Genomic DNA, 24,975 nt, shown 5'->3' on the forward strand with positions numbered 1-24,975 from the left:
TAGAGAAATGGAAAAAATAAGCTATTATTTATTTAAAAACCAAAAGTCCTGTTGCCATCAAGTTGATTCCCACTCATAGCAACCCTATAGCGACGTGATAGCATTAGAAATTTTGAGAAGTAAAGTATTTTTATTTCTTTGTAAAAATCCTGTTTGAAACGTGCTTGCTGCTTTCTTACTGTTTAACTTTGGTTATGAAGCATCTTTTCTATGCCTGGGTGAATTGTTGTACTCTTTTCAGACTTTGGAGCACCTTCTAACATTTTATTATTGTTTTTCAATGTTGTGAAATATCTGCGAGGGTTCCTTTAAGATGAAGTTTTTTTTACAGCATCACTTCCTCTAGGATATCTTCATCCTTTTCACAGGAACCACCTTCTTTACGTCAATTCTCCTCCACCAGGTTCCTCTGGCTGTGTATCTAGAGTCACTTGAGCTGCAGCAGTATCAACATTCCCACAGTCAGCTATTTCTTCTATAACTCTATTTACATTCCATTTGAATTCACTTCCAGTGTCATCACTTTTTCTCCTTTTTTTTTTTTCAGTTTCACTTTCATCTTTGTTGGCCAATTCCTCCTTTTGATTATCCATGTTTGTAAACCGTCACATGGGGTTATCTCTGGAAAACAAAGAGGCAGCACAACTACACACTTTGCTGTCTGTGTGTGCATTGAAGAACAGATGGGCAGTGACCAATCATTGTCAGACTTTGAAAGAAGTAATATGATAGGTCACTGATCATGATGTGCATCTGTTATTTACATAGTGATTTTGGAACTGAAGAGGTAGCAACAAAGTTTGTACTTGAGGCAGTTAACTCACAGTCAGTCTACTATGGTACCTGAAACTTGAACTGTGTTGTTGCAGGACTGGTGTTACTGAACAAGACTGTGGTAACTGAAATGCTTGTATATCAGAACTGTGTACAAAGCTAGGACTGCCTGCATATTTTTTTTCTCTAGATAAGAGAGATTCAATAGTGGTATTCTTAAATTAACCATTTAAAGTGCTTTATTATCATAGTCATCCTAAGAGATTAAAGATCTTTCGTGTTTAAAATATTTTCCTTTTTTGCTATCTAATTAGCAATATTTTTCTAAGCTAACACCTACTGATGATAAGGAGAAAATGAAATGCTTACCTTTTAGGCTCTTGGAGGCAAAGTATATTAGTACAGTTTCTTTAGAAAGTGATTATACAATAAGTAGCAGGAATTTTAAAAGAATCCTGAATCTAGAAATGATGTATGCATAAAGATGCTCTTGTTGCTTTAGCTGAAACAGTATAAATTCGAAATAATTTTAAGTGAATGTTTTAATTCATTGATTATGTGGTTTGTTAGCTCAATGCAATGTGTTACAGCTATTAGAAATAATACATACAAAAAAGTTTATTATGACATGAGGAAGTTCATGTGATGAAAGTAAAAGGAAGAAGCATAATATAAAATATTATGCACAATTTGGTATGTTTAAGAATTTCAAATTTTGTAGAAAAAGGTGGGGAGAAAATATACCAAAATAGAGAAAAATAATTGCTTTTGGATGGTGAGAATATGAGTGACTTTTGTCTTCTGTTTTTTCTACATTTTTACATTTCCTACCTTTTCTCAAATGCGTATATATTATAATGATAGAAAAAATGTATAATAAATTTTAAAACTACTGTTTACAAAATTACAAAACTGTCTTGTAATTTTCTACAGTTGCTATGAGGAAATCAAAGGGGAGTTACAGCATGCTCTAAATAGACTCCTGCTCAGAGTCATTTAAGTGAAAGGGTTGTGTGGCTTCTCATGACCAAAGACAGGAAACTGTACTTACTGCTGCATCTACACTGGCATCCTTCTTGCTTTTGTTTTGTCCGCTTGTTTTTCTTGCTCTGCATAATAGTGTGTCTATGCGAAGCAAGATTCTCTTCATGTCAGCATTGGCTGAATCCATTGCAGTTGGTTCTTTTTCTTTGCTGCTGTGTAATCATCTGTTTTTGCCTCTGGTAAGATTCATATTTTTAGGAGAAAGTGCACCAGTTGTATTTCTTCTTGCTTTCTCTTGACCTTCTTTGTTTTTCTTCTCAGCTTAAGAGACTAATCATATTATCTGACTTTATTTCTAAAATGAAAACATCAAATGGATTAGCTTAGCCTGACATTCTCCTCTGCATTTGGTTCATAGTTCTGTTCTCTTTTCCTAGTGTGCCCCTAACATCCATAAAATGGATGGATACCCATGTGATGGTGTTCAGGTAAGTCGCTTCATTTTTGCTTAACATTTTTCATGTGCACCAGCATGAAAGACATATTGAGATCTTACCAAAATAGTAAAGTCAATTTAAATGTTTCATAATCAATTCTGAAGATAAAAGTCCTCTCTAATACTCATTTACTATTTTTTCCATTTATATTTTCTTTATTTATCTGACATAAGCAGACGTTGCATTGCTAATGGGTATGCCTTTCCATTTTAGGGAATTTGTTTTGGAGGAAGATGTAAAACCAGGGATAGACAATGCAAATACATCTGGGGGCAAAGTAAGTAAATAGTGTAGCTTGATCATTTTTAAAATATGATATTCAGGCAGACTTTGCAACGACATGTGGACTTAAAGTAAATTTCTGACCACTTTATGACTGAAAGATCCTCAAAGCCACTGCAGGTCTTAGCAGGGGCACTTCTGTGGAAATTAGAGAAAGACACCTTCTTTGGGAGAACACAGCCCCACACATTTTGTCTAGTTGACAATGCCTTTGGATGAGACAGAAGGTGCCTTTGCTGCCAGGCAGAGGAAGCCCATGCCAGGCCACACAGCTTGCAGAGAAGAGCAAGCCTGGATTTTAGCTCCACTTGTACTTCTCTCAGCTGAGAGCCCTTAAGCTAAACCTGTACAACCATATGGGATGGACATGTGCCCTGGCTTGGACATCCTTGACTGAAAACTGTAGCTACTTTAGCTAGAGTTTCTTTTCCCTCCTCAAATATCTTTCTTAGCCAGCTTTCCTACTTAGAGGTAACCTTCTGCTGAGGTAGCTCTACCAAAAAGAAATTTTAATGTTATTCTTTTCAAACTTTGTCATATTTTCAGAGGAAATATATAACATTTATAGTAAAATCATATTATATCTCTAGATTTATATTTAAATGTTTTGTAATATATTTTTTTCCAGAAGTATTATTGGCTCATCCAAAAACAGTTTCTGTTCTACACTCTTTCAGAAAACAATTTGTACTAGGAAGCAAGTTATAAAAATAATGAGTTATAAGAAAATCCTTAATTATCATAAATAGTGGCTACAGTCCTTTTGGGAGGAAAAGTATATGCTTTCTTTTGAGCAGAGAGAAACATGATTGCGGATAAATTTAGTCCTGTAGGTTCATACTCTGTACAAAGAGATACATTTTCTGTTTCTTCCACTTGAGAAAAAACAGTACCTGTTAGCAAGAAGTAGGAAAAGAAACTACCAACACACACACACATATTTTTAATGTACATCAACAGTCTTCCTTTGATTAATTTGGAAAAGTACTTTTGATCTAACTCTTAGATAACTCAGTTGACCAACCCTAGCTTCAGAAAAAAATAAAAACCTGACAAAGATGCTGTCATGCCATAAGATGCTGTTTGACTCTGAAATTTAGCATGAATTCAGGCTTTTCTAAAAAGAGAGTAAAATTAAGTTGTTTTGATAGCTGTTAAGAAATAGTGAGCATAATGGACCACAACTACCACAGCCTCCACCAGACTGAGTCTAGTACAACGAGGTGGTGCCCTGCTACCACCACTGACTACTTGACAGGGATCACAACAGAGTGTCCCGGACAGAGCTGGAGAACAATGTAGAACAAAATTCTAACTCACAAAAAAAGACCAGACTTACTGGTCTGACAGAGACTAGAGAAACCCTGAGAGTATGGCCCCCGGACGCTCTTTTAGCTTAGTAATGAAATCACTCCCGAGGTTCAACCTTCAGCCAAAGATTAGACAGCTCCATAAAGCAAAACGAAACTAATGGAGGCACAACACTCCAGGAACAAGGACTAGAAGGCAGGAGGGGACAGGAAAGCTGGTAATAGGGAACTCAAGGTTGAGAAGGGATAGTGTTGACATGTTGTAGGGTTGTTAATGTTGTCATAAAACAATATATGTACTAACTGTTTAATAAGAAACTATTCTGTAAACCTTCATCTAAAGTACAATAAAAAAAGAAATAGTGAGCAAAGTAGAAATTGTACCACCATTTCCCCAATTGTTAATTATAGTGCATAACTATTTTTATAAAATTGTCTTTATGACTGATAAAAGTTGTTGAGTGAGAAAGTCATGCTTTTTATCTGTCACTGAGATGAAAGCATGGAGCATTTATTCTAGGAACTGTTTGGTGACATCTTACCCTGATTGTTGGCCAAAGGATAAGAAGTGCTGTTCTTGCAACCTATAGTCTGAATCCTCCCAGAGATCTAAATATATTTGTTTCCCAAATTTCAAACGAGCAGTCATGAAAAATATACCTGCTTCATGGATGTCTATGATATAGGAAAACTCTTGTGAACTATAGGTATAGTATTTGGAATTGGTAACACTTAGAATGAAGAAGAGTCCTTAAGTTGCAGTTTTCCCTTATTGTAAAAAATTTGAGCAGCTCACATTTCACTTCCCTCACTGATAAAACACTTTATTCTGCTTCAGAAGTGACAGCATCAGACAAATACTGCTATGAGAAACTGAATATTGAAGGGACCGAGAAGGGTAACTGTGGCAAAGACAAAGACACCTGGATACAGTGCAACAAACGGTGAGGTGGAGTAGTCAGTCCAGAGTTCATCACTCAGTCAACTGCGAACATCATTTTTTGAGTGACTGGGACTTTGCTGTTTTTTACATTCCACAAAGCATGCTCTTGCCACCTCACCTCATCTCTTCACAGTGTAAACCAGTGTTACCTATGCAGAAGGCTACCAAGTCTTGACACATACCCTGACCTGTCTCTCTCCTAAGGCCCAGGTCATGCTGGCCTCAGGACTTTCCCACCTACCAGATACCTACCAGCAGGTCAAAAGCAACAAAAATGAAAGCCACCAGGATATGGACTCAGTGCTGTTGAATTAACTGTCTTGACTTTCCTAACCCATCCCTGTTTTTGCTGAAGGTCTCAGTATCTCACTATCCATCTGCCTAGAACCCTCGGAGTGATCCGTGACTACACCTTCCCTCTAGCACACTGTCCAGTTGCCAAATCATGTCCACTCTTCCCTTTTGTCCCACACTCCCGTTTATCTTTAATTCATCCCTTTATTTCCGTTCCAATTGCCATTACCCCAACAGAGACCCATATTAACTTGTGAACTATTATAGAAGTCTCTTGATGGATTGCTATACCATCATTCTCTAGCATGCTGCCATGAGAATAAACTTCTGAATCTCTGTGACTATGTCATTTTTTTGTTCAGAATTTCACTAGTTCTACACAGCTAATTTATAGTCAGAATAGTACCCAGCATTAATTGAGCGCACCCTATGTGCTAAGCATTGTATCAAACTTTATAGAAGCTATGCTATTTAATCTTTATGGTAGTTCTTAACAATTTATGGAGGAAGAAACTCAGGCACAGTTAATTAACTTGCCCAAAGTCACGTGGCTAAGAAGTAGTAGGGGCAGAATTGGAACCCAGGCAATCTGATTGCACTCTCTCTTTAGCTACTTTGCTGAATGTCTTACTGCTCTGTTTAACAACTAGAATGGAACCTTAGCTTGGCACTGAACCTCATCTACAATTTTCCCTGAACCTACATTTTTGGTCTTTGTTTCTCTATTCCAAATTCTAGAAAACCTTATCATTCCTAACATGTGCATTATACTGCTCTAACCCTATGTCTATATTTGTGCTTTATTTCCTCCACAAGCACCCTTTATCCTGATACCATCACCAGTCAAACATTTATCCATTCTTAAAAACCCACCTTGGACAACACTTTCTCTATAAATCCTTTCCTGATTTACTATAGAAATAAATTCTCTCTCTCTTCTCCTCTAAGCTCTCACAGTCCTTTGTATTATTCTTGTGGCCCTTGTCCTAACTCTGTGTTTTATAGTTATGTGTATATGTGATTTATCTTCTCATCTAGTGTATAATTTCCCTGAGGGTAAAGATCATGTCTGATTTTCTTTATATACCGTAAAATACTAAGTAAGGTCCATGCATGTAAATGACACTCAAAAAATGTTGAATATATATCTCTTCTATGTTGAGAAAGCATTTTTGTTTATGATAGATGCAGTAAAATGATATCTTTTTACGGATGAGTTAATACATAGTTTTTTATGTTGATGATATAAACAGATCCTGATTTTCTTCTTTTTCTATCTAATAAGTCTGATAGATCCATATATTGTCTTACTGGTCTACCAGTCTTCCCAAGAAATTTATTAAGATGCTCACCATTTTCTCTATTAATAATTAAAATGTGTTGGACATAAAAAATATGTAAGACAGTGTTTAACATGATTGAAAATATTTTACAAGTTAAATTAGAGTTACATGCGATAGTAAAGGGGAATAGTGAAATATATTGAGGAAGGGATGGTGAACTTCTATGGTTGGGAATTTATAAAATATATACAACATATAATCTCTTTTTTAATTCTGGGATATCAGGTCAAGGGAAGATCTGAATTCCAAAAGAATATACATGCAAAAGTCATTCATTCACTTACCAAATATTAAAAAAAATTTAGCATATACAGTGTTGTGTTATGAGAAAAGAGATTCTGATATAAAAGAAGTCTATTTGATGGACAGTTTCCTTTAGATAAACATTTGAACTAATGAAAAGTAAAGGAAAATATAGAAAACAATTGGGATTTTGATGCACTGTAAGAGTTTCAGAAAAACACTTTTTAAAGCAGGAGGCAGACTAATCTGGGCTTATTTTGCTTGACATTTGAGTAAATAATATAGTCGATGAAAAAACAAATGCTGAATTGAGGTAAGATTATTGTTCTAACTGCAAATGATTTGTTATGTCTTTGTGGATATATAATTGGTACTCTTTTAACACAGGGATGTGCTTTGTGGTTACCTTTTATGTACCAATATTGGTAATATCCCAAGGCTTGGAGAACTCGATGGTGATATCACATCTACTTTAGTTGTGCAGCAGGGAAGAACATTAAACTGCAGGTAATTATCTAACCATTCAATGAGAACATTGTCACCTCGCTTGCTAGGAACACAGTTTAAAACTGATTCTGTCTTCAGCTCATGTGCGTATTAGTAAGCCGAAATAGAATCTAATTCATAGAGGTAATTGAGTAAATACAGATAGAAAAGAGATGAAGAGAAGATAAGAATTAGTTGAAAGCGAAATATTACGTGGTTGGTAGAGTTATATTTAGTTGATCAGTAAAATCTTCAGGATTTAGTTTGATTTTACTCTTATTAAGAAAAATGAGTGGGGACTTTTGAGTAAAAGCAGTAGATTAAATATATGCATCTACTTTTGTTCCCTTCTGAAACCTCACTAAACTAACATGAAATGGATGTTTTTTAGAATGCATACATCTACAGGGAGGCAGAGAAAGAGAGGAGACGACAGCAACAGTCTTTTGAAATGTGGAAAGCAAATGTAGGAGTGGAAAATGATTACATATTAAGTATAAGAAAGCTGAATCCTAAGCCAGTAACGGGGGAAAACTGAGAACCAGGCCAATATATGCTGTCAGTTCCCAAAAGGCTCAGAAATTAGCAGTGTCATCTACTTCTGGAAGATGGAGTAAAGGAATTGGGGGTAGGGGGTGCTGAAATAAAGAAGATAGGTAAAAATTTATTAAAGAAGCAATTAGCTCCGCAGATTACCATCTTGACTGAGTTAAACTGGGGATTGCCTACCCTTCCCATTGAAGACTTGAGCTTTAAAAACTGCAGAGGATAAAACACAAGATCTCCAAACTGGGTGATAGCAGACAATATTGGTATCACAAGTTGTGTGGCAGTGGTCCAGCCTCATTGATGTTCACAGTCAGAAAGCCCTAGAATTTCCAGTCATCTTTTTGGTCCCCCACACCAAATAGGAGCAGGGTATAAAACATTATCAGACATGTGAAGAAAGTCTCTAACATGAAAAAAAAAGACAAAAGCAAACAACCAGAAAAAAAAAACAACAACAAAAACCAATATTTACCGAGGCTTATTTCTATCATGAAACAAGAATAGGGTGCTATTTTTAAAAACGAGGTACATTCAAGAAGAAAAATATGCTGCTGGAAATTAAAAATATGATGGCAGAAATAAAACTCAGCAGCTAAAATTACCTCCCAGAAAGTAGAGCAAAAAGACAAAGAGACAAATATAGATAAAAGCTCAGTAAATTAGAATAGAAATAATAAAGAAGAGAGAAAACAGAGGAGGAGATTGTCAATGAGTCATTCAAGAGTATTGTCTAGAAACAAAGAACTTGAGTTTCCAAATTACTGGGCTCATCGAAGTGTCAGGCACTATGGGTGGAATTAGAGGTACCTTTAAACATATAATTATGAAATTTCTGATTCTTAGGACAAAGAAAAGAATCCCAAAGCTTCCAGAAAGGAGGGAAAAAAATGAAGGATCAGAAATTAGAATGGGTTAGGTTCTACCAAAAAGAGCCCCGGGAGTCAGAAGACAGTGGAGAAAATGATTTCCAAACTGGAATTCTGTACTCAGGCAAATTATCAGTCAAGTGTGCGGGTAGAAAATAAAGACATTTTTAGATATGTAAGTTTCCCCCAAATTTGCCTCCATACACCCTTTTTCAGGGAGCTACCAGAAGATGTGCTCCACCAAAATGGAATAAACCAAGAAAGAGAAAGATAGGGAGTATAGGAGACAAAGTACCCACCACGAAAGAGAAACAGGACAGTCCTCAAATTGTTAATGGTGAGGGGAAATCCAAGATCAACAGATGATCCAAGATCATCCAGACTGGAGCAGATCAAAAGATTCCAGGAGAGATTTCTCTAAGATGATGAACTGATGGTCAGACAATCTGAAGTGGTGATTTTTACAGCTAGCAGAAAGTGTGGATTAGTTTTGAATCAGTAATGATTTTGTAGAAAAGTAAAGAAACAACAAATAGATTGTTAATCTGAGGGAAAACAAAAAATTTGTACAAGAAAAGAAAGATTTAATCATGACACGTGTTGCTCAACTGAATAACCTTTAGTTATTGATTAAACTAAAATTATGATGGGAAGATAGGGGGAAGGGAGAATTGAGTGTGTGGGATGGGAGGGGGAAGACAGAGGTAACTTCTCAGATTCCATAAAGGGAAGTCAATTGATAATGCCTAAAATGGGGGGGGAAAAAAAAAAATCAAGAAATGGTAATACAAGCTCATTTTTAAAAGATATGTATATAAATAACAAAAGAATTAACAAAAGTAGCTTATGCTGCTGGTTTTTATTAGATAAATAGAAAATGGAGAAAGTGCTACTGCCCACTTTTTAGTTTTTAAACATAGTCTTCAGATGAATATGGATTAATGGAATTCCCTTTTCTTTTTGCTTCCACTTTGTTTGTAGTGGTGGCCATGTTAAGCTTGAAGAAGATGTAGATCTTGGCTATGTGGAAGATGGTACACCTTGTGGTCCCAAAATGATGTGCTTAGAACACAGGTGTCTTCCTGTGGCTTCCTTTAACTTTAGTACTTGCTTAAGCAGTAAAGAAGGCACTGTTTGTTCAGGAAATGGAGTAAGTATTCAGTATCCGGCCATGGGGCGGTATTCATTTCTTTTATATCACAGAAATAGATATGACCTTAAGCTGCTTATTTTCCAAATTATGGTGAATTAGATCAGACAAGAGACAGAAACCATGTAGTGAAAACCTGCCTCAGGAAGAACTTTGATTTTGAACTTTTTCCTACTTCCCACTCCATTGAAACTTGTTTTGAATTACAAAATCTAGGTATAGATTCTGTTTTCTGGATGAATAAATTAAGAGATATTTTTTTTTTCTTGTAATTAAAAATAAATTGGTGTCATTCTTATATGAATTTTTTTTCAGTTGCTTTTTTTGTGGGAGTACACCAATCCTATGACTCTGAGGTAGCTACTCTTCTCTGTGGCTTGGGTTGAGGTGCCAAGATTATAGCTTTATAAAGCTTTCTTCTCAGACCACTACAAAGCATCAGGCCTCCCTCTTCTTTATTAGATTTCTCTTGATCTCATTCAACTTCCTAAAAGATTAATAACATTTTGGAAGAAAGATTTTCCTCCTGTGGAAGAAAGCAGCCTTTGTATTGGATAACTGACAGATAATTATACTTCTCCTTAGTTTTTTTCATCTCTCTTCTGAAATGTAACTTAATGAAAGCCAAAACAATACTAATGTCATTGATATTTTTATATGTAAAAATTAGTTCCTCTTTTGAAAATCATTGTTCCCTTTGGGTCATCCAGTGGTCTCTAGAAAATATCTCTTTAGATTCTGACTCACAGCGACCCTACAGGACAGAGTAGAACTGTCCCATAGGGTTTCCAAGAATTCAAACTGCTGACCTTTTGGTTAGCAGCCAAGCTCTTTTTACCACTGTGCCACCAGGGCTCTAAGATCAATTCCTCTGTTAAAAATCATTGTTCCCTTTGGGTCATCCAGTGGTCTCTAGAAAATATTTAGATAATTGAGTAAGAAATAAAAGAATTGGTTTTAGAAAGAAAGTAGCAATAATTTCTTCAGTATCATCAGATTCTAAGTGTATAATAATTAGAAATTAATGTTTATTTTTCATGTCTCTGTACTAGAGAGTTGATGTTTACTCTAGGTGGACTTTGGATTTCAGGTTTGCAGTAATGAGCTGAAATGTGTGTGCAACAGACACTGGATTGGTGCAGACTGCAACACTTACTTCCCGCACAATGTTGATGCAAAGACTGGTATAACTCTGTCTGGCAACGGTAGGTACTTAATTTGGTATCATTACATAGTCGTCGTACACAGGGAAGAAAAAACTGTCTGAAATGCCCTTTAGACATTTCCATTTGAGTTATTTTTATGATAACTTAAGGAAATATAAGCTAAATCCACGTAATAATGAATTATAATGTACAACTGGGTTAAACCTTGTGAAACTTATCGTTTCCATTAACTTGTAAATGATATATAATATTCAAGTATATGTTAGTCTTCTGATTTCGCCTACCTCAGACTGAGATTTTTCAAGTATTGTAGTTATTTGAGGATGTCAAAAACCTTTCTACTCTAGTAGAAATTATAAATACTTTGAGCATTTGAAAGAAATTAAATTAAATTTAATTTAAATTTCTTCTAAATGCAGGAAGTAGTTATAATTCTTAACTATCTGAAGATAAAGGGAGAATTTTATATTTTGGAGCCTGAATAAATAAGAACACGAACAATTGAGCTAATTTTTAAATATTTTATTTATTTCAATATTTTTTATCATTCATATCCAGCCCTAGTTCTATAGCCTGAACTCTCGGTAATTCTAGAAGTAGTAACCTTGGCTAGGGTGCCTGGATGGGATTTAAGGACATGGATAAGAAATAACAAAAATGCAGTTCTAAAAGTTAGGGTGGCCCAAATGGAAAAGTAGAAATTAAATGCAGATAGTTGGAAGAATTCATATATTGGAAGTAAATATACCTTTTAAAACTATTTTATCATTTCATTATTGAATAATCTTTTATGTTAAATAATGCTCAAATCCTGAAGACCATTCATCTCTAAAGGATAAGAAGAGTATGTGCGTTCTCATTATCCAGAATGACTAAAAATCTCAGCCAATATGACTTTAATAGAGAAAGTCACAGAATGATTAAGATTTTGGAGTCCCCATTCTTAGCAATGGTTGTGTGGAGCTGGCTCCAACATTTAATGCAGACATTTAGATCCATGGATTTAAGTGCCTTCTCAGTAGTTATACCGCTACTTGGAAATAATGAAGACTAGCATCCAAGTTTATTGATCTCTGTTAACTCCCTGGAAGAAAAGGAGGGGAGAACAGATGTGGTAGGCGTGGGAGTAAGAAAATCCCAGTGACTCGGGATCCCGCGGCACCTGCATCCACCCATCCCTCGGAGGGCCTGGGCAGGCCGGAGTTGGCCAGTCTGCTCGATACCCTGGCTCTGCCATCCAGCATGACTACTGAAGATTCCCAGGCAGAGGGGCTGCTGCTTTGTTCACGGGGAATGAGAATTGACTACAGTCACCCAGGATTGCTGTTCTTTGATGTCTAGAAGGATGCCTCAGGTGTGGAGCAGACAAGGAGAGATTTGTGATGCTCTAGGTGGAAGCACTGCAATTAAACATGTGGTACAAATTATAAGAGCAAAACAGGCTTCCTGGTATCAGAGCCAGGCCTTAGATCTTCCTTTCCTGCCCTTGGGCCCTCACATTGACCTTGTTGACCAAAGCTTCGCCTGACTAGGCCCTCTTACTGCTGTGACTCTCTTAAGGATTATGTCTCAGCCTGCCTGACAACAGATGCTGGCACAACCCTGCCACTAGCAAGTCTTCAGCCTCAGCCCTGCCTTGGATTCTGCTTGCTCTGGCTCTCCACTGGTCTGGTGCAGCCTCACCTTCATGCCACACCGGCACCAAACTTCAGCTCACCAGACTATATCTGTGTCTTTGGTTTTTTTCTTCTGTAGGATGCCATATGTGTCTGTCAGTTTATCATACTGTGGGGGCTTCCATGTTGCTGTGATGCTTGAAGCTATGCCACTGGTATTCAAATATCAGCAGGGTTGCTCATGGCAGACAGGTTTCAGATGAGCTTCCAGACTAAGACAGAGTAGGAAGAAGGACCTGGCAGTCTACTTCTGAGAAGAATTAGCCAGTGAAAACCTTATGAATAGCAGCAGAACATTGTCTGTGGTGTTGGTGAAGAATGTTGAATATGCCATGGACTGCCGAAAGAGCAAACAGATCTGTTTTGGAAGACATACAACCAGAATACTCCTTAGAAGTGAGGATGATGAGACTTCATCTCACATACTTTGGACGTGTTATCAGGAGGGACCAGTCCCTGGAGAAGAAGGACATCATGCTTGGTAAACTGGAGGGTCAGCGAAAAAGACGAAGACCCTCAACAAGATGGATTGACACAATGGCTGCAACAATGGGCTCAAGCATAACAATGGTCATCAGTATGGTGCAGGACCAGGCAGTGTTTCGTTCTGTTGTACATAGGATCACTGTGAGTCGGAAATGACTCGATGGCACCTAACAACAACAACAAGGATGCCATAGCATCTTTGCCAGGACTGGAAACTACAAACCCAGTGCTTTTATCATCTACACCACCTGAGTGCTGATGATATAAATCTGTAGGCATGTTTTCTCCCTTACACCAAAAGACCCACTGCCATTGAGTCAGTCTGGACTCAGTGACCCTATAGGACCAAGGAGAACTGCCCTATAGGGTTTCTAAGGCTGTAAATCTTTATGGAAGCAGACTGCCACATCTTTCTCCTGTGTAGCAGCTGGTGGGTTTGAACCACCGACCTTTTGGTTGGCAGCCAAGCGCTTTAACCGCTGCACCACCAAGGCTCTTTCAAGAAGCTTATATTTACTTCGAGAGACATAATCAATCTCTTTCTCTCTCTCTGTCTCACACACACACACATAGAAACAGAACAATACAGGACCATGCATTATTTGTCAAAACAGAGTGATGTAAAAAATAACATTTCTAGAATTTCTGATAAAGGGTCAAAAGGAACATGGATTTCTAAAATTTCTTCCCCAAAAGGTGCTATGCAAATACGGTAATATTGGGCCACATTTTTTTTCCTTTTCTTTACTCCTCCTTCTTTTAGTTCAGTGACCTCATCAGAAAGTGCATAGAAAATGCAATGGTGTAAAAATATACTTGGACAAGAACTTAAAAAGGAACATACCCAAAGAAATTTTCAAAAACTTGACATGGAATGCTAAGTTATGGTTGATCTTTCTTCCTTTCTTTTTTTTTTTTTTAATTTCTACTTTTTCTTTTAATAATATTAGTGCGGTGATTTCAAATCTGAAGAATGAACTTCCTGAAAGACTTTTATATCAAAATTTCAATTATATACACTGACCCTTATTGTTTCTTTTCTTCCCCCAGGTGTTGCTGGTACCAATATCATAATAGGCATAATTGCTGGCACCATTTTAGTGCTGGCCCTCATATTAGGAATAACTGCGTGGGGCTATAAGTAAGTGACATGTCTCTATATTGTTACTGTCAAAACACTCTAACACATCTTGATTGAATGAAAACATCTAGAAAGTTTTATATCGTTGCATAAATACATTTGCCAGGAAAGTCATCCTGGCTTAGCATTCAATCAAAGATTATTCTTGGCATGGTTAGAAGTAATAATAATTTATTATTTTTTTCAACTTTGAGACAACTACCTTCTATTCTAAAAGTACTGAATATTATTTTAAAATCATTAAAGTGAATTAAAATTAGTCTAAATCTTGTGTTATACAAAGGCTGCTTTGGTTTTCACTTTAGTGACACAACATCTCTTGACTGATACCCATCTCCAGAAATATAGGCAAGACAGTCATTTAGAGAGCTTAGTGCTTTAATAACAACACAATGATAGCAGTACTATCAGCAAGAACAACAGCTGCAGATTCTGTTATTAAGTGCTTGCTTTGGCCGTGCAGCATGCTAAGGGCAAAAGCTGTTCGTTTCACAACCAATATGAAGGAAGCTATATTATTTGTTAAGTATATGGGTGTTTTGGGGAGGAGAAAATACTGTTCAGAGGTTTAATTTGCTAAAATTAAAATTCAACTTAAAATTACAAAATCTAAAAACCAAAATCTTCATTAGCTTCAAAGTTCATCTTATAATATTTTGGGGTTCTATTTGTAAATTTTAAGAAGTTAATAAATCATTTTTTGGGAACTTTGAGTAATATTTGATCCTCTTAAAAATTTACTAAGTAAGCACCTTCAAACTTTTTAAACTCATTTATATGTTTAATGTGTTCAGTTTCCTTTTTTAATTTCCTTTTCATATATTTCGATCTTATGATATAAAAAAATGTCCTTAATATTCAAATAACTAATTTAAATTTAATACATTAAAGCATAACATATGGTAAACCTTAAATTGCCTTCAGTAATTTAAACTGAAACTCACAGTTCTGCTGATACTTGATGATGTTACAGGTCCCCAGGCCTAGGGTTTTTCTTCACTTGCTAGGCATCCGGGCATTACCTGATTTTATAGCCTTTTTTCCTCATTAGTCATACTTAGGTCACTAAAAGATTTAGGAATTCATGTATTTTAGACTTAAATAAAATTACCTCAAGCCTTTCAAAAACATCTTTGCTCTATGAACTAATATGTGTTAAACACTCAGAGTAGTTCCTGGCCCACAGAAGACTCTGTGTACTTGTTTGCTGTTTATTACCTGACATGGTCTTAAACCAATTGAATCAAAGGAATCACCTCTAAAAGTGTGTGGGTGATTGCTTGTTGTGAGGTCAAACCCTGGAAGAGTTTCCTTTGACTGAAAAGGGAGAACAGTTAGCTTACTGCCAGGATAAACTTTGTATGCTACAAACCATTGAGATACAGAAAGACATTTGTGAAAGAATACATATGAAATAGCACAAACAACATAGTAAAGCTTAGCATAGCGTAGTTAACATAGTATTATATCTCAGAGCAGAGGACTGCAGAGTAGTTATATGTTGTCTTGATTAAATGAGCACCCAGCACCTTATCAGTTCATAGGTGTGCAATGCCTATTGGTTCTTCTAGGACAGGTCATGAGGGATGCTGTGTATTTATATTTTCACAATCTGATTTCAGTATAACATATGAATTATAAACTAATATGTCTTGAAAGGAAGGCTTTTCTATATATTTATTCTTTGATCTTTCCTCATGCCTCAGACAGATTAGCCCTATTTGGGGTCACACTATCTCCTTGACTTCCCTGATGCAGAATGTGTGTAGTAATGCCATCACAGTCATTGCTGTTTTGAAATAGCTCACTGACTTCATTTGGCCACGTGAAAACTTAAAGGAAAATTGTTAGCTCTACAATGTGTGATTTTCTGCCACCTACTGATGAAAGTTGATATTTTATTTTTACAATCTTGGAAACACCTTTCAGAAAACATAAAACATAAACATCTACTCCTGTTGCCTAGGAAATTACCCTTGTCCATTTCTTTTAATGATTAGGATTAAGAATACTTACTGTATAGGATTTTTTTTTTAATATGTGGCTATATGTGTTTAATAATTGAAAGTATTTATTTCAGTCTTTACTTTTTTATTTGCTATTTGTTTTAAAATTTTATTGTGTTTTAGATGAAAGTTTACAGCGCAAATCAGTTTCTCATTCCAAAATTTATACACAAATTGTTTTGTGAAATTGGTTACAATCCCTGCAGTGTATCAGCACTCTCCCCATTTCCGTTTCCACCTTGGGTTCTCTGTGTCCATTTGTCCAGTCTTGCTGTCCCTTCCTGCCTTGTCATCTTTGCTTTTGGGCAAGTGTTGCCCATTTGGTCTCGTATACTGGATTGAACTAAGAAGCGCGTTCCTCACGTGTGTTATTGTTTGTTTTATAGGCCTGTCTAATCTGGCTGAAAGGTAGACTTCAGGAGTGGCTTCGGTTCTGCGTTAGCAGGGTGTCCAGGGGCGATAGCATTGGGGGTTCCTTCCGTCTCTGTCAGACCAGTAATCTTGGTCTCTTTCTGTGAATTTGAATTTTGTTCTGCATTTTTTCCCGCTCTGCCCAGGACTCTTGATTGTGATCACTGTCAGAGTAGTTGCTGGTGGTAGCTGGGTACCATCTAGTTCTTCTGGGCTCAGGCTGGTGAAGCTGTGGTTCATACGGTCCGTTAGTCCTTTGGACTAATATTTTCCTTGTGTCTTTGGTTTTCTTCATTCTCCTTTGCACTGAATGTGATGGGACCAATAGATGTGTCTTAGATGGCTGCTCACAAACTTTTAAGACCCCAGATGTTACCAAAGTAGGATGTAGAACATTTTCTTTATGGACTATGTTATGACAGGTGACCTAGATGTCCCCAGAGATCATGGTCCCCAGCCCTGAACCCCAGGAACTCGGTTCCTCAAGGTGTTTAGATGTGTTTAGGAAGCTTCTGTGACTTTGCCTTGGTCAGGTTGTGCTGCCTTCCTCTATATTGTGTTGTCTCTCCCTTCACCAAAATTAACACTTATCTGCTATCTAGTTAGTAATTTCCTCTCCTTAACCCTCCCCTCCACTGTGACCATCAAAGATTGTTTATTTTTTCTGTGTGTAAACCTTTTCTTGAATTTTTATAATGGTGGCCTCATACAATATTTGTCCTTTCGTGATGACTTGTTTCACTCAGCATAATGCCCTCCAGATTCATGTTGTGAGATGTTTCACGGACGACACATCATTGTTCTTTATCATGGCATAGTATTCCATTGTGTGTTTGTACCATAATTTGTTTATCCATTCATCTGTTGATGGGCACTTAGGTTGTTTCCATCTTGTTCACTGCAGCATTACTCAATAGTAAAAATGGGTGTGCATATGTCTATTCGTGTGATTTCTTATTTTTTATGATAATTCTTTTGAGGTTTTACTTTTTTTTACTTTTATGAAAATATATTCTTTGCACATTAAGAAAAAAGACAAATCTTGTTCATACTGCAGTATCCTCTTCATAAATAACTTGAACTCAAATGGTGAAAGTGCTAGTATTACTAAAATGATTTAGAATATGTATAAAAAATAGAATGAGAATGTAGAAATTTTAGTACAGAAATCAAAATCCATGAATATGATGTTTTATATATTCTATCTGAAATGCGAAAACTAATTTAAGACCTAAGAACTTATTTCTTATTAGCCCTTCTAATTAACCCACCTCCCCTTTCTCCAAGCCTTGGGATGGGGAATAGCAGGAATAGCAAATGAGGAATATTCATGTGAACTGGTGGATGGCTTAGGTAATTAGACTGAAGGAATAAAAAGTAAAACATGTTGAACAGAAAGCTTCTAGGCATATTTTTTTCTGCATCTGATGGTTTCAGGAATGAAAAATTATAAGCAACTAATTGGCGCTTTTACCCTCATTGCCCATCATTAAACGTGATACTCACAGGGTGGATGGGCTGGCAGATGAAGGTGCTACACATGAAATCCGTGTGGAAACATTACCCTTGATCTTAGAGGAAGGAGCCCCAAAATACTCAGTAGCTTGACCTTTCTAACATGGCTTCAAATTTTTAATAATTCTGTCATGATAGTTAAAAATTAACACTTTTGAAAAAAGTCGCTGGTACCTTACTACCAAACCTTCTAGGACAGATTTGGATTAAAGTTGGTTTATTTTGGAACTCATGTAAGTATATGACCAACTAAAAAGCTGAGACTAAACTTTAAGTAAAGTATTCCCAATGTGAAGCTTCAGTAAGTAGCAATAGCTTAGGACGTCTCTAAAAGCTGTGAACTAACTCTTATTTATCATACAGGATGAAATAACACATACTGGTGTAAATTTATGCTCCCCTCTTTGAACTTCTTAGGGTTAGTTATAGTTTGTAGTATATATTCTAAAAGGAATGAATTATGATTTTACTTCTATGAAAACACAATTTAGATAAGTAACTTGCTTCATTTATTTCATTATTTAAAATCAATGTCTGAAAACCTGTATGTGAAAGAGGATTTACTGTAGAACATAACTGAATGTTTAATACAATACAATTTATGTTGAAAAAAATTTACTCTTTAATAATTGCAACTTATTCATGCTTTTAAAAATGGATAGTTATTTGATAATATGGTCACTAAACCTTTGGTATCACTTTCCTAATGACTGAGTGAAATTTTTGTGTGCATGGATTCCCTCTTTTAAATCTGCAACTCAAAATCCTCTAGTGGAGACCTTTCAATGAATGCTAGAGCTATGTATTCGTGTTTAGTACTCTCTCAGTGTACTTCATTGGTAACTAATTCTTGTTTGTTTGTTTTTTATTCTCTTCTTGTCCATGAAAAGAAACTATCGAGAACAGAGGTATGTGATGAGAGTAATCTGAACACATAACTGAAAGGTTTAAATCCTGTTGGCGTCTTTGGAATTTATACATGCAATTAGAAGTCAAGTTCACTTTCTTTTTATGCTACAATGATCATATACTAATCTTGGTTTTTCATGACCTTGAAATAATTTTAACAATGGTGCTGTGAAGTGTATTCATTTAAAGTAGAGCTGTCACTATTTAATCTTAACGGTTTATGGTTCTTTCATCCAACAATATTACAATCAGTAGAGATTCTAATTTGTGTTGTTTTTATAGTTTTTTATATATATATATATATAGATATAGATATTGATTTTTTTTCCAGCTAAAGCAAACTTCTTCTATGTTAAGGTGTCACATCTTCAGCACCTCTACTTATGTTAGTTTATTGGCTTTTCCTCTTGTTTATAACAACAATCTTGTTGACTCATACTTTCTGAGAGAATTTGTTTTTTATTTTTTGCTGTTGTTATATTAATAAGTTTGATACATAAGCAATAAAGTTTATTTGGGCACAGTGTTGCCTTCAGGGGAATGTTCTGGTACTTGATGAACCTACTTATCTCTGCATGAGAAAACATTTTTTTATTGAATAGGCAATCCTGCAGGGAGTTAAAGAAATTTGCATTGTTGGAATCTCTGATTACCTGGTGCACTTTTTTGAATAGAAAAGCCCATGGAAAAGGTCAGGCATCCCTTTTAGGGTAACCTTAAAATCTGTGTTTAACCAGCAGCATAAAAAAAGAGACAAAGCGTTTGTGTCCAAGATATTTAATGCAGACTTCTGTTTCTTTAGTTTTTTTCCTTTGTTACATTAAATGCCTGTGGCAGATTAAGAATAAGGCATAATAAGCGTGGTGATACTTTTTCAGGCCCCAATCTCAGTTTTTGTTCTTTAACAAATTAAGAAATAAAACTTTACTCTTTTGTGTCCTTTCATGTTATAATTTGAAATCCCTGTAAGACTTTTAGCCATAAGTATCTATAAACAAAAACCCATTGCTGTGGAGTTGATTCCAACTCCTAAGTATCTATAGGGTCTATATAAGTTAATGGTGCCCACGGGGCATTTAGATCCTTGTCAGTTAGAATAGATATTAGAAAATATTCCTCCTACCCTGGAGTAACTAATTCATTGTTTATGGAAAAAGTAAATCTGAGACAACAATCAATTAAGTTTTAAAAAATTTTGGAGTTTTAAATGCTTGTGTCCAAAAGCACTGGGAAAGAGCAGGTACCATTTAGGCTTTCTGTTGGGTAGAAGTTTATTAACCATATCAGAATCTAAGGTTGGTAGCTTTCTTCAATGGAAAATAAAATTAGGCAAAGAAGATTGTCAAAAATTGATGATTCCGTTTATTTCCCATAGCAGCTAAGGGTATGATGTAATTTAATATTGCTGTGTGTATAAATAGGAAAGTAAAATGTCTCAAATATATTAACATCAGCAAAGTTAAAACAGTGCTCTAATATATATTTTCACTAGAGAAACTATGCAGGATATGTCAGTTGCCTAAATTAAACAAAAATTATTAGTATGTAAACCTGCACCAATTTTTTATTTTAACTGAATATATATATAGATATAGTGAAGAAAAATGTTCCCACTCACAATCTCTTTTCTGTGCCTGATACAATTTTATGCCTTCTGGTATCACAGTCACATAATTTCATCCATCTCTTCAATCTGGTACTCCTTTTGGATATGGTTCATATTTTGAGAGGTGTCACATCTTTAGCAGATATTTGATATATTTTGATATATCTCAACATGACTTTTTACCCCCTTGCCATAGCTTGTAAATCTTAGGTTTGCACAGTGGTTCTCAAAACAGAGAAGGAAGTAGCACAGGATGGACTTTAGATCAGGAAGTCATGAATGTATAAAGATCTTATGAAGCAAATACTGTCCTCTTTTTTGAGAATACATGTTAGTGATTATAGAGAAGGTGGGAAGGCAAACAGATCAAAGCAAGCATTAAGTAGTTTACAGTCTGAAGACATACAAATTAACATATGCCCAGTTCCTAAGTATGCCAGGGAGTATAATTAAGAATTTTTAGTTGTCGTTGCCTTTAAATTAGATTTTTGTTGGAGATTCCCTGATAAGGAATCAGAAATCTTCTTGCTAGTAAGCTATCTTGAGAAATAACAAAGTTTCCCCAACTCTAAAATCAGAAAAAGTTTTTTGTTTTTTTTTTGTAATCTGTAAAGCATTGTAGTGAAGGGAAGTTATTAATATGTGGTCTTTGGCAAATTTTGTGTTTCTCTGATCTTCAATAAAAAGAGGTGGATGTAGTTGTTCTACAAGAGTGGAGCCCACATATATATTGGTTGAGCTGTTGAAAGTGTTGGAGAACATAAAGTTTTGCTTTGATACTAGATGCAAAACCATATTAAATATGTAAATATTACATGCTTATTAATGATGTAATGTCACGGAAATGCCAAATTGGGCGTAACTTTTAAATTGTTGGAGAAGACGGGCAAGTAGATTTCTGAATGAACCTGATAATCTGATAAATTTTAAACCTAAATCTTTTCTCCTGAGAATGTATCCTCAAGGTTTTCATTTTATTGAAGGAATGAGATATATGTAATTGCAAGTCTGGCAAAAGGTGAGAAGCAAGCCCACTTTTTTTTCCCTTTTTGTTTGCAAAACTACTTAATGAAAAACAGAAGCCCCTTCTTGGGCACAGTGGAGGCAGGACCGCACACCTGAACAGGATCACTTTAAATCTGCTAAATGTCTCCATGTGAAGGGTAGAACCATGAAACCAAGGAACCAGGAAGAAGCCTTAGACATTATGTAGGTAGAAGGATGGTTAGTTATCTTTTTCTTTAAAATTTTCAGTAAAGAAGACCTCCACAATTTTTTCAGTTGATTTTGCTATGTTATGGCATAATTGCTGTATACTCTGTAAAAGGAATTATAAGTTTAGGTTTTAGTTTTCAGGCAGACTTGCAAATAGCAATAGAATAAGAAACATTAATTGAACTTGGATATATAAAACATCCATATTCAGTTGAAATCTTATTCTCTTTCTTTGTGTGAAATGAACACATCATCATGATTTAACAAGAAGTGGCACAATTAGATCATGTCTTCCTGATCTGTGTTTTTACCTTAAGCAGAAGTTCTTCCTCTGCCCCATTTCTTTTCTCTCACCTGTTTAGCCACTCTGTGTTCTTCTTGTGAACCTCCCGCCTTTTCTCAGGTCTTTCTTATTTTGTTTTTATATTATTACTATTTCAGTGATAATTCACACGTCTGTCATTGTGGCTTGGTACACTATACAACATTCCTTTAAACAGTAAAGTAGCAGTTCCATTAAGAGACAGCCCAGGTACCAAACAAGCATGAGAGACTCCTTCAGCATTAAATTTTAGACTTGGTTAGATGGTTTATTTTTCATTGTATTCTCATTTTGAGTTTACAAATAATTCTTACATTAAATATTATAGTTCAGTGGATGATTTTAGTAATGATCGGATTTCTCTCATAACAAGTCCAACCATTTGCCTAAAGCCTTTTGGGATAATCTAAGAAACGTTCCTTTTTAAATTTAGAATGGCAACAACTAGATGATTTATAATTATGAACATGTTAAGAGTGGGACTGATGGTGTCTTCTGAAGTAGAGTAAGAACAAACAAGCACTAAGCATGGGCATTATAGACTGGGGAGAAGTAATACAGTTTGCATGAATCAGTTCCTCCGGAGTCATTAAGTTGTAGGGGTTGGTCCTTGTCTTAGAGAATAGGAAATACCTTCAAAAGAACGTTGTTAAACGGGATATATCAATTCAAAACACAAAATGAAGTACCAATTCAAGGTTATATAGGGGGAGGGGGCGTGGAAATAACCTGCAGTTAATGTAGGAAGATATCCTTTTTTTGAAGAAAAAGAATTCAGTTAAGTAAAATGAACAGCAGCTTTTTTTTTTCTTTTTGCCATTGTTTACAAAAAATCCATGCACATGTCTAAAATATCTACATTTAACATGTGGGAAATATGACATAGTTTTCCCAATATAAAACTTAGAAGGGTTAGGCTCCAAAATTCTATAAAACAAGTAGAACACTGAAAATTTGCAAAGAAAGCCATGATTATAATAAAGGACTAGAAAAATGAATTATATATTAAAATGTTAATGGGGTCATTTAGGTATAAGTTTGTTGTTTATTATTTATAACCAATGATGAAATGTTATTTTATTGATAATGGGAGCCCAATATTCTCTATCTTCACTAAAGGTTAAACAAGAAGAAATAAGTTTGTGATGATATGTAATAGATTAATATTAAAAAAAAATTTTGGACAGTAAAGGGTGTAAAATATTATTTTTCAGAGATCTTAAACAAAATTCATAATCTTGATCATTAACATTTTTGTGCATGTACTCTGTGAATAAAGTTACATGCAGTCCTTGTGAAATTATAAGAACGCAGAGAAGGAGTTTCTATATTTTAGGGACTTCAAAATTGAGATAGGTAAGAAATTAATCCTCCCAGGATAATAAAAACTTGGCTGTGCTCCAGAAGTACATTGAACTAAAAGTTCCTTCCATCCCTGTGACTGAAGTCCACAGTTTATAATATGTTTAGCATTTAGGATGTTTATACACTGTGTAAAAAGTGGCCATGGACTGGAGAGAAGATGTGCAGTTAAATACAAATGGGGCCCCATTCATTGTGAGAAGCAGTCCATCTACAGTGTCAGTTTAGGGAGCCTTTGAGTAAATGCCTGAATATCAGAACCATGTAAAGAGAGGGTAATCTGGGGGTAGAGTAATAGAAAAGGTCAAATATAGTTAAAAACACTTATTATTTAATTTGAATTTGGTGAGGCACATCTCATCAGCTTATGAAGATTATCCTTAAAAGTAATAGTGACAAAAATATTTGATAACCATAAAGGTTATTGTTGGGAATCCGATGTTGATGGGCACTCTCTGGTATTCTTTTATAAATACTAATATGATACTAAAGAGGAGTTTCCTCTGTGAGGTAACATATAGAACTATGATTTTGGGAGCACTTTTCAAGCATTGATGGAATATTTTACTGATACAAGGTAAAACAAAGTATGATTCCAGAGATTAAAGATCTCTTACATAGGAAGATATATCATTCGTCCTGTATTATTAACACTTAAATATGCGGGGGTGTATTATTTTTCCTTTAAAACTCATGTTTCATAATATATAATGATCGTAGAATAACCATTATGAACTGAAGTCACTTAAAGGATTAAAAATAATTTTGAAGGAAAATACATAAAAGAATTATGGTCAAATTAGTCTTATATACAAATCTAGTGAGAAAGTCTACTTTCTTTGGTTGAAATAGGAGTAGATTTAGTCAAACAAATTTAAATATGTGCTTTATATCGTTGAAAAACCTTTTCCAGAATTATAGAGATGTGTGACTATATAGCATTGAAGTAATGTGAGTATTCAGTCATTCAGAAGAAGGAATGACCAAGGATTTTAAACATTTACGACAATACGGGAATAAGTATAACCAAGGAAATATCTCGAAGTGGCATTTTTGGATAGAATTTAGCATCAGCAAGTAACCAAGATTATTATAGTAACTAAGGAAAAACCAAACGGAAAAGGAGTCAGAGAATTTGTGCTTTTATTGGAGACCTATTTAAGTACAGCTCTGTTTAAAATTCTCAGTCCCGGACTTGTTTGTGGCACCTCCAACAGTAGTACTGAATGGAACTAAATCAAGTTTCGGATGCCGTTCGCTGTTAGGGACCTTCACTTTGGCTAATGATCACATTAGCTACTGATGGAGGAGGGTTGACTGGGTGACCCTGTTTAATCATGCAGATTAAATAGATGTTGCCTTGTTACAGTCTTAACTACAGTGAGATAGAGAACTGAGGCCACCTACCAACTGCCTATAAACATCCTTCTGTAGTTTCT

General features: G+C 35.5%; 1 protein-coding gene across 8 annotated transcripts in view; it reads left to right on the forward strand.

Moving 5' to 3' along the window:
• Positions 1-24,975, forward strand: part of ADAM22 (ADAM metallopeptidase domain 22) — a 228,855-nt gene that overhangs the window by 183,640 nt on the left and 20,240 nt on the right. For 5 of the 8 annotated variants that reach the window (XM_023736069.1, XM_023736068.1, XM_023736070.1 and 2 more), the window contains 7 exons: positions 2,196-2,246; positions 2,469-2,532; positions 4,686-4,791; positions 7,058-7,177; positions 9,553-9,721; positions 10,812-10,926; positions 14,100-14,190. In XM_023736069.1, coding sequence (XP_023591837.1) covers positions 2,196-2,246; positions 2,469-2,532; positions 4,686-4,791; positions 7,058-7,177; positions 9,553-9,721; positions 10,812-10,926; positions 14,100-14,190 — 716 coding nt within the window. Of the gene's footprint in view, positions 1-2,195; positions 2,247-2,468; positions 2,533-4,685; positions 4,792-7,057; positions 7,178-9,552; positions 9,722-10,811; positions 10,927-14,099; positions 14,191-19,012; positions 19,031-24,975 lie in introns of all 8 variants that reach the window. The other 3 variants (XM_023736074.1, XM_023736073.1, XM_023736075.1) reach the window with 1 other exon arrangement.

This window comes from Trichechus manatus, unplaced genomic scaffold (genome assembly GCF_000243295.1).
Source record: "Trichechus manatus latirostris isolate Lorelei unplaced genomic scaffold, TriManLat1.0 scaffold00085, whole genome shotgun sequence".
NCBI lineage: Eukaryota > Metazoa > Chordata > Mammalia > Sirenia > Trichechidae > Trichechus > Trichechus manatus.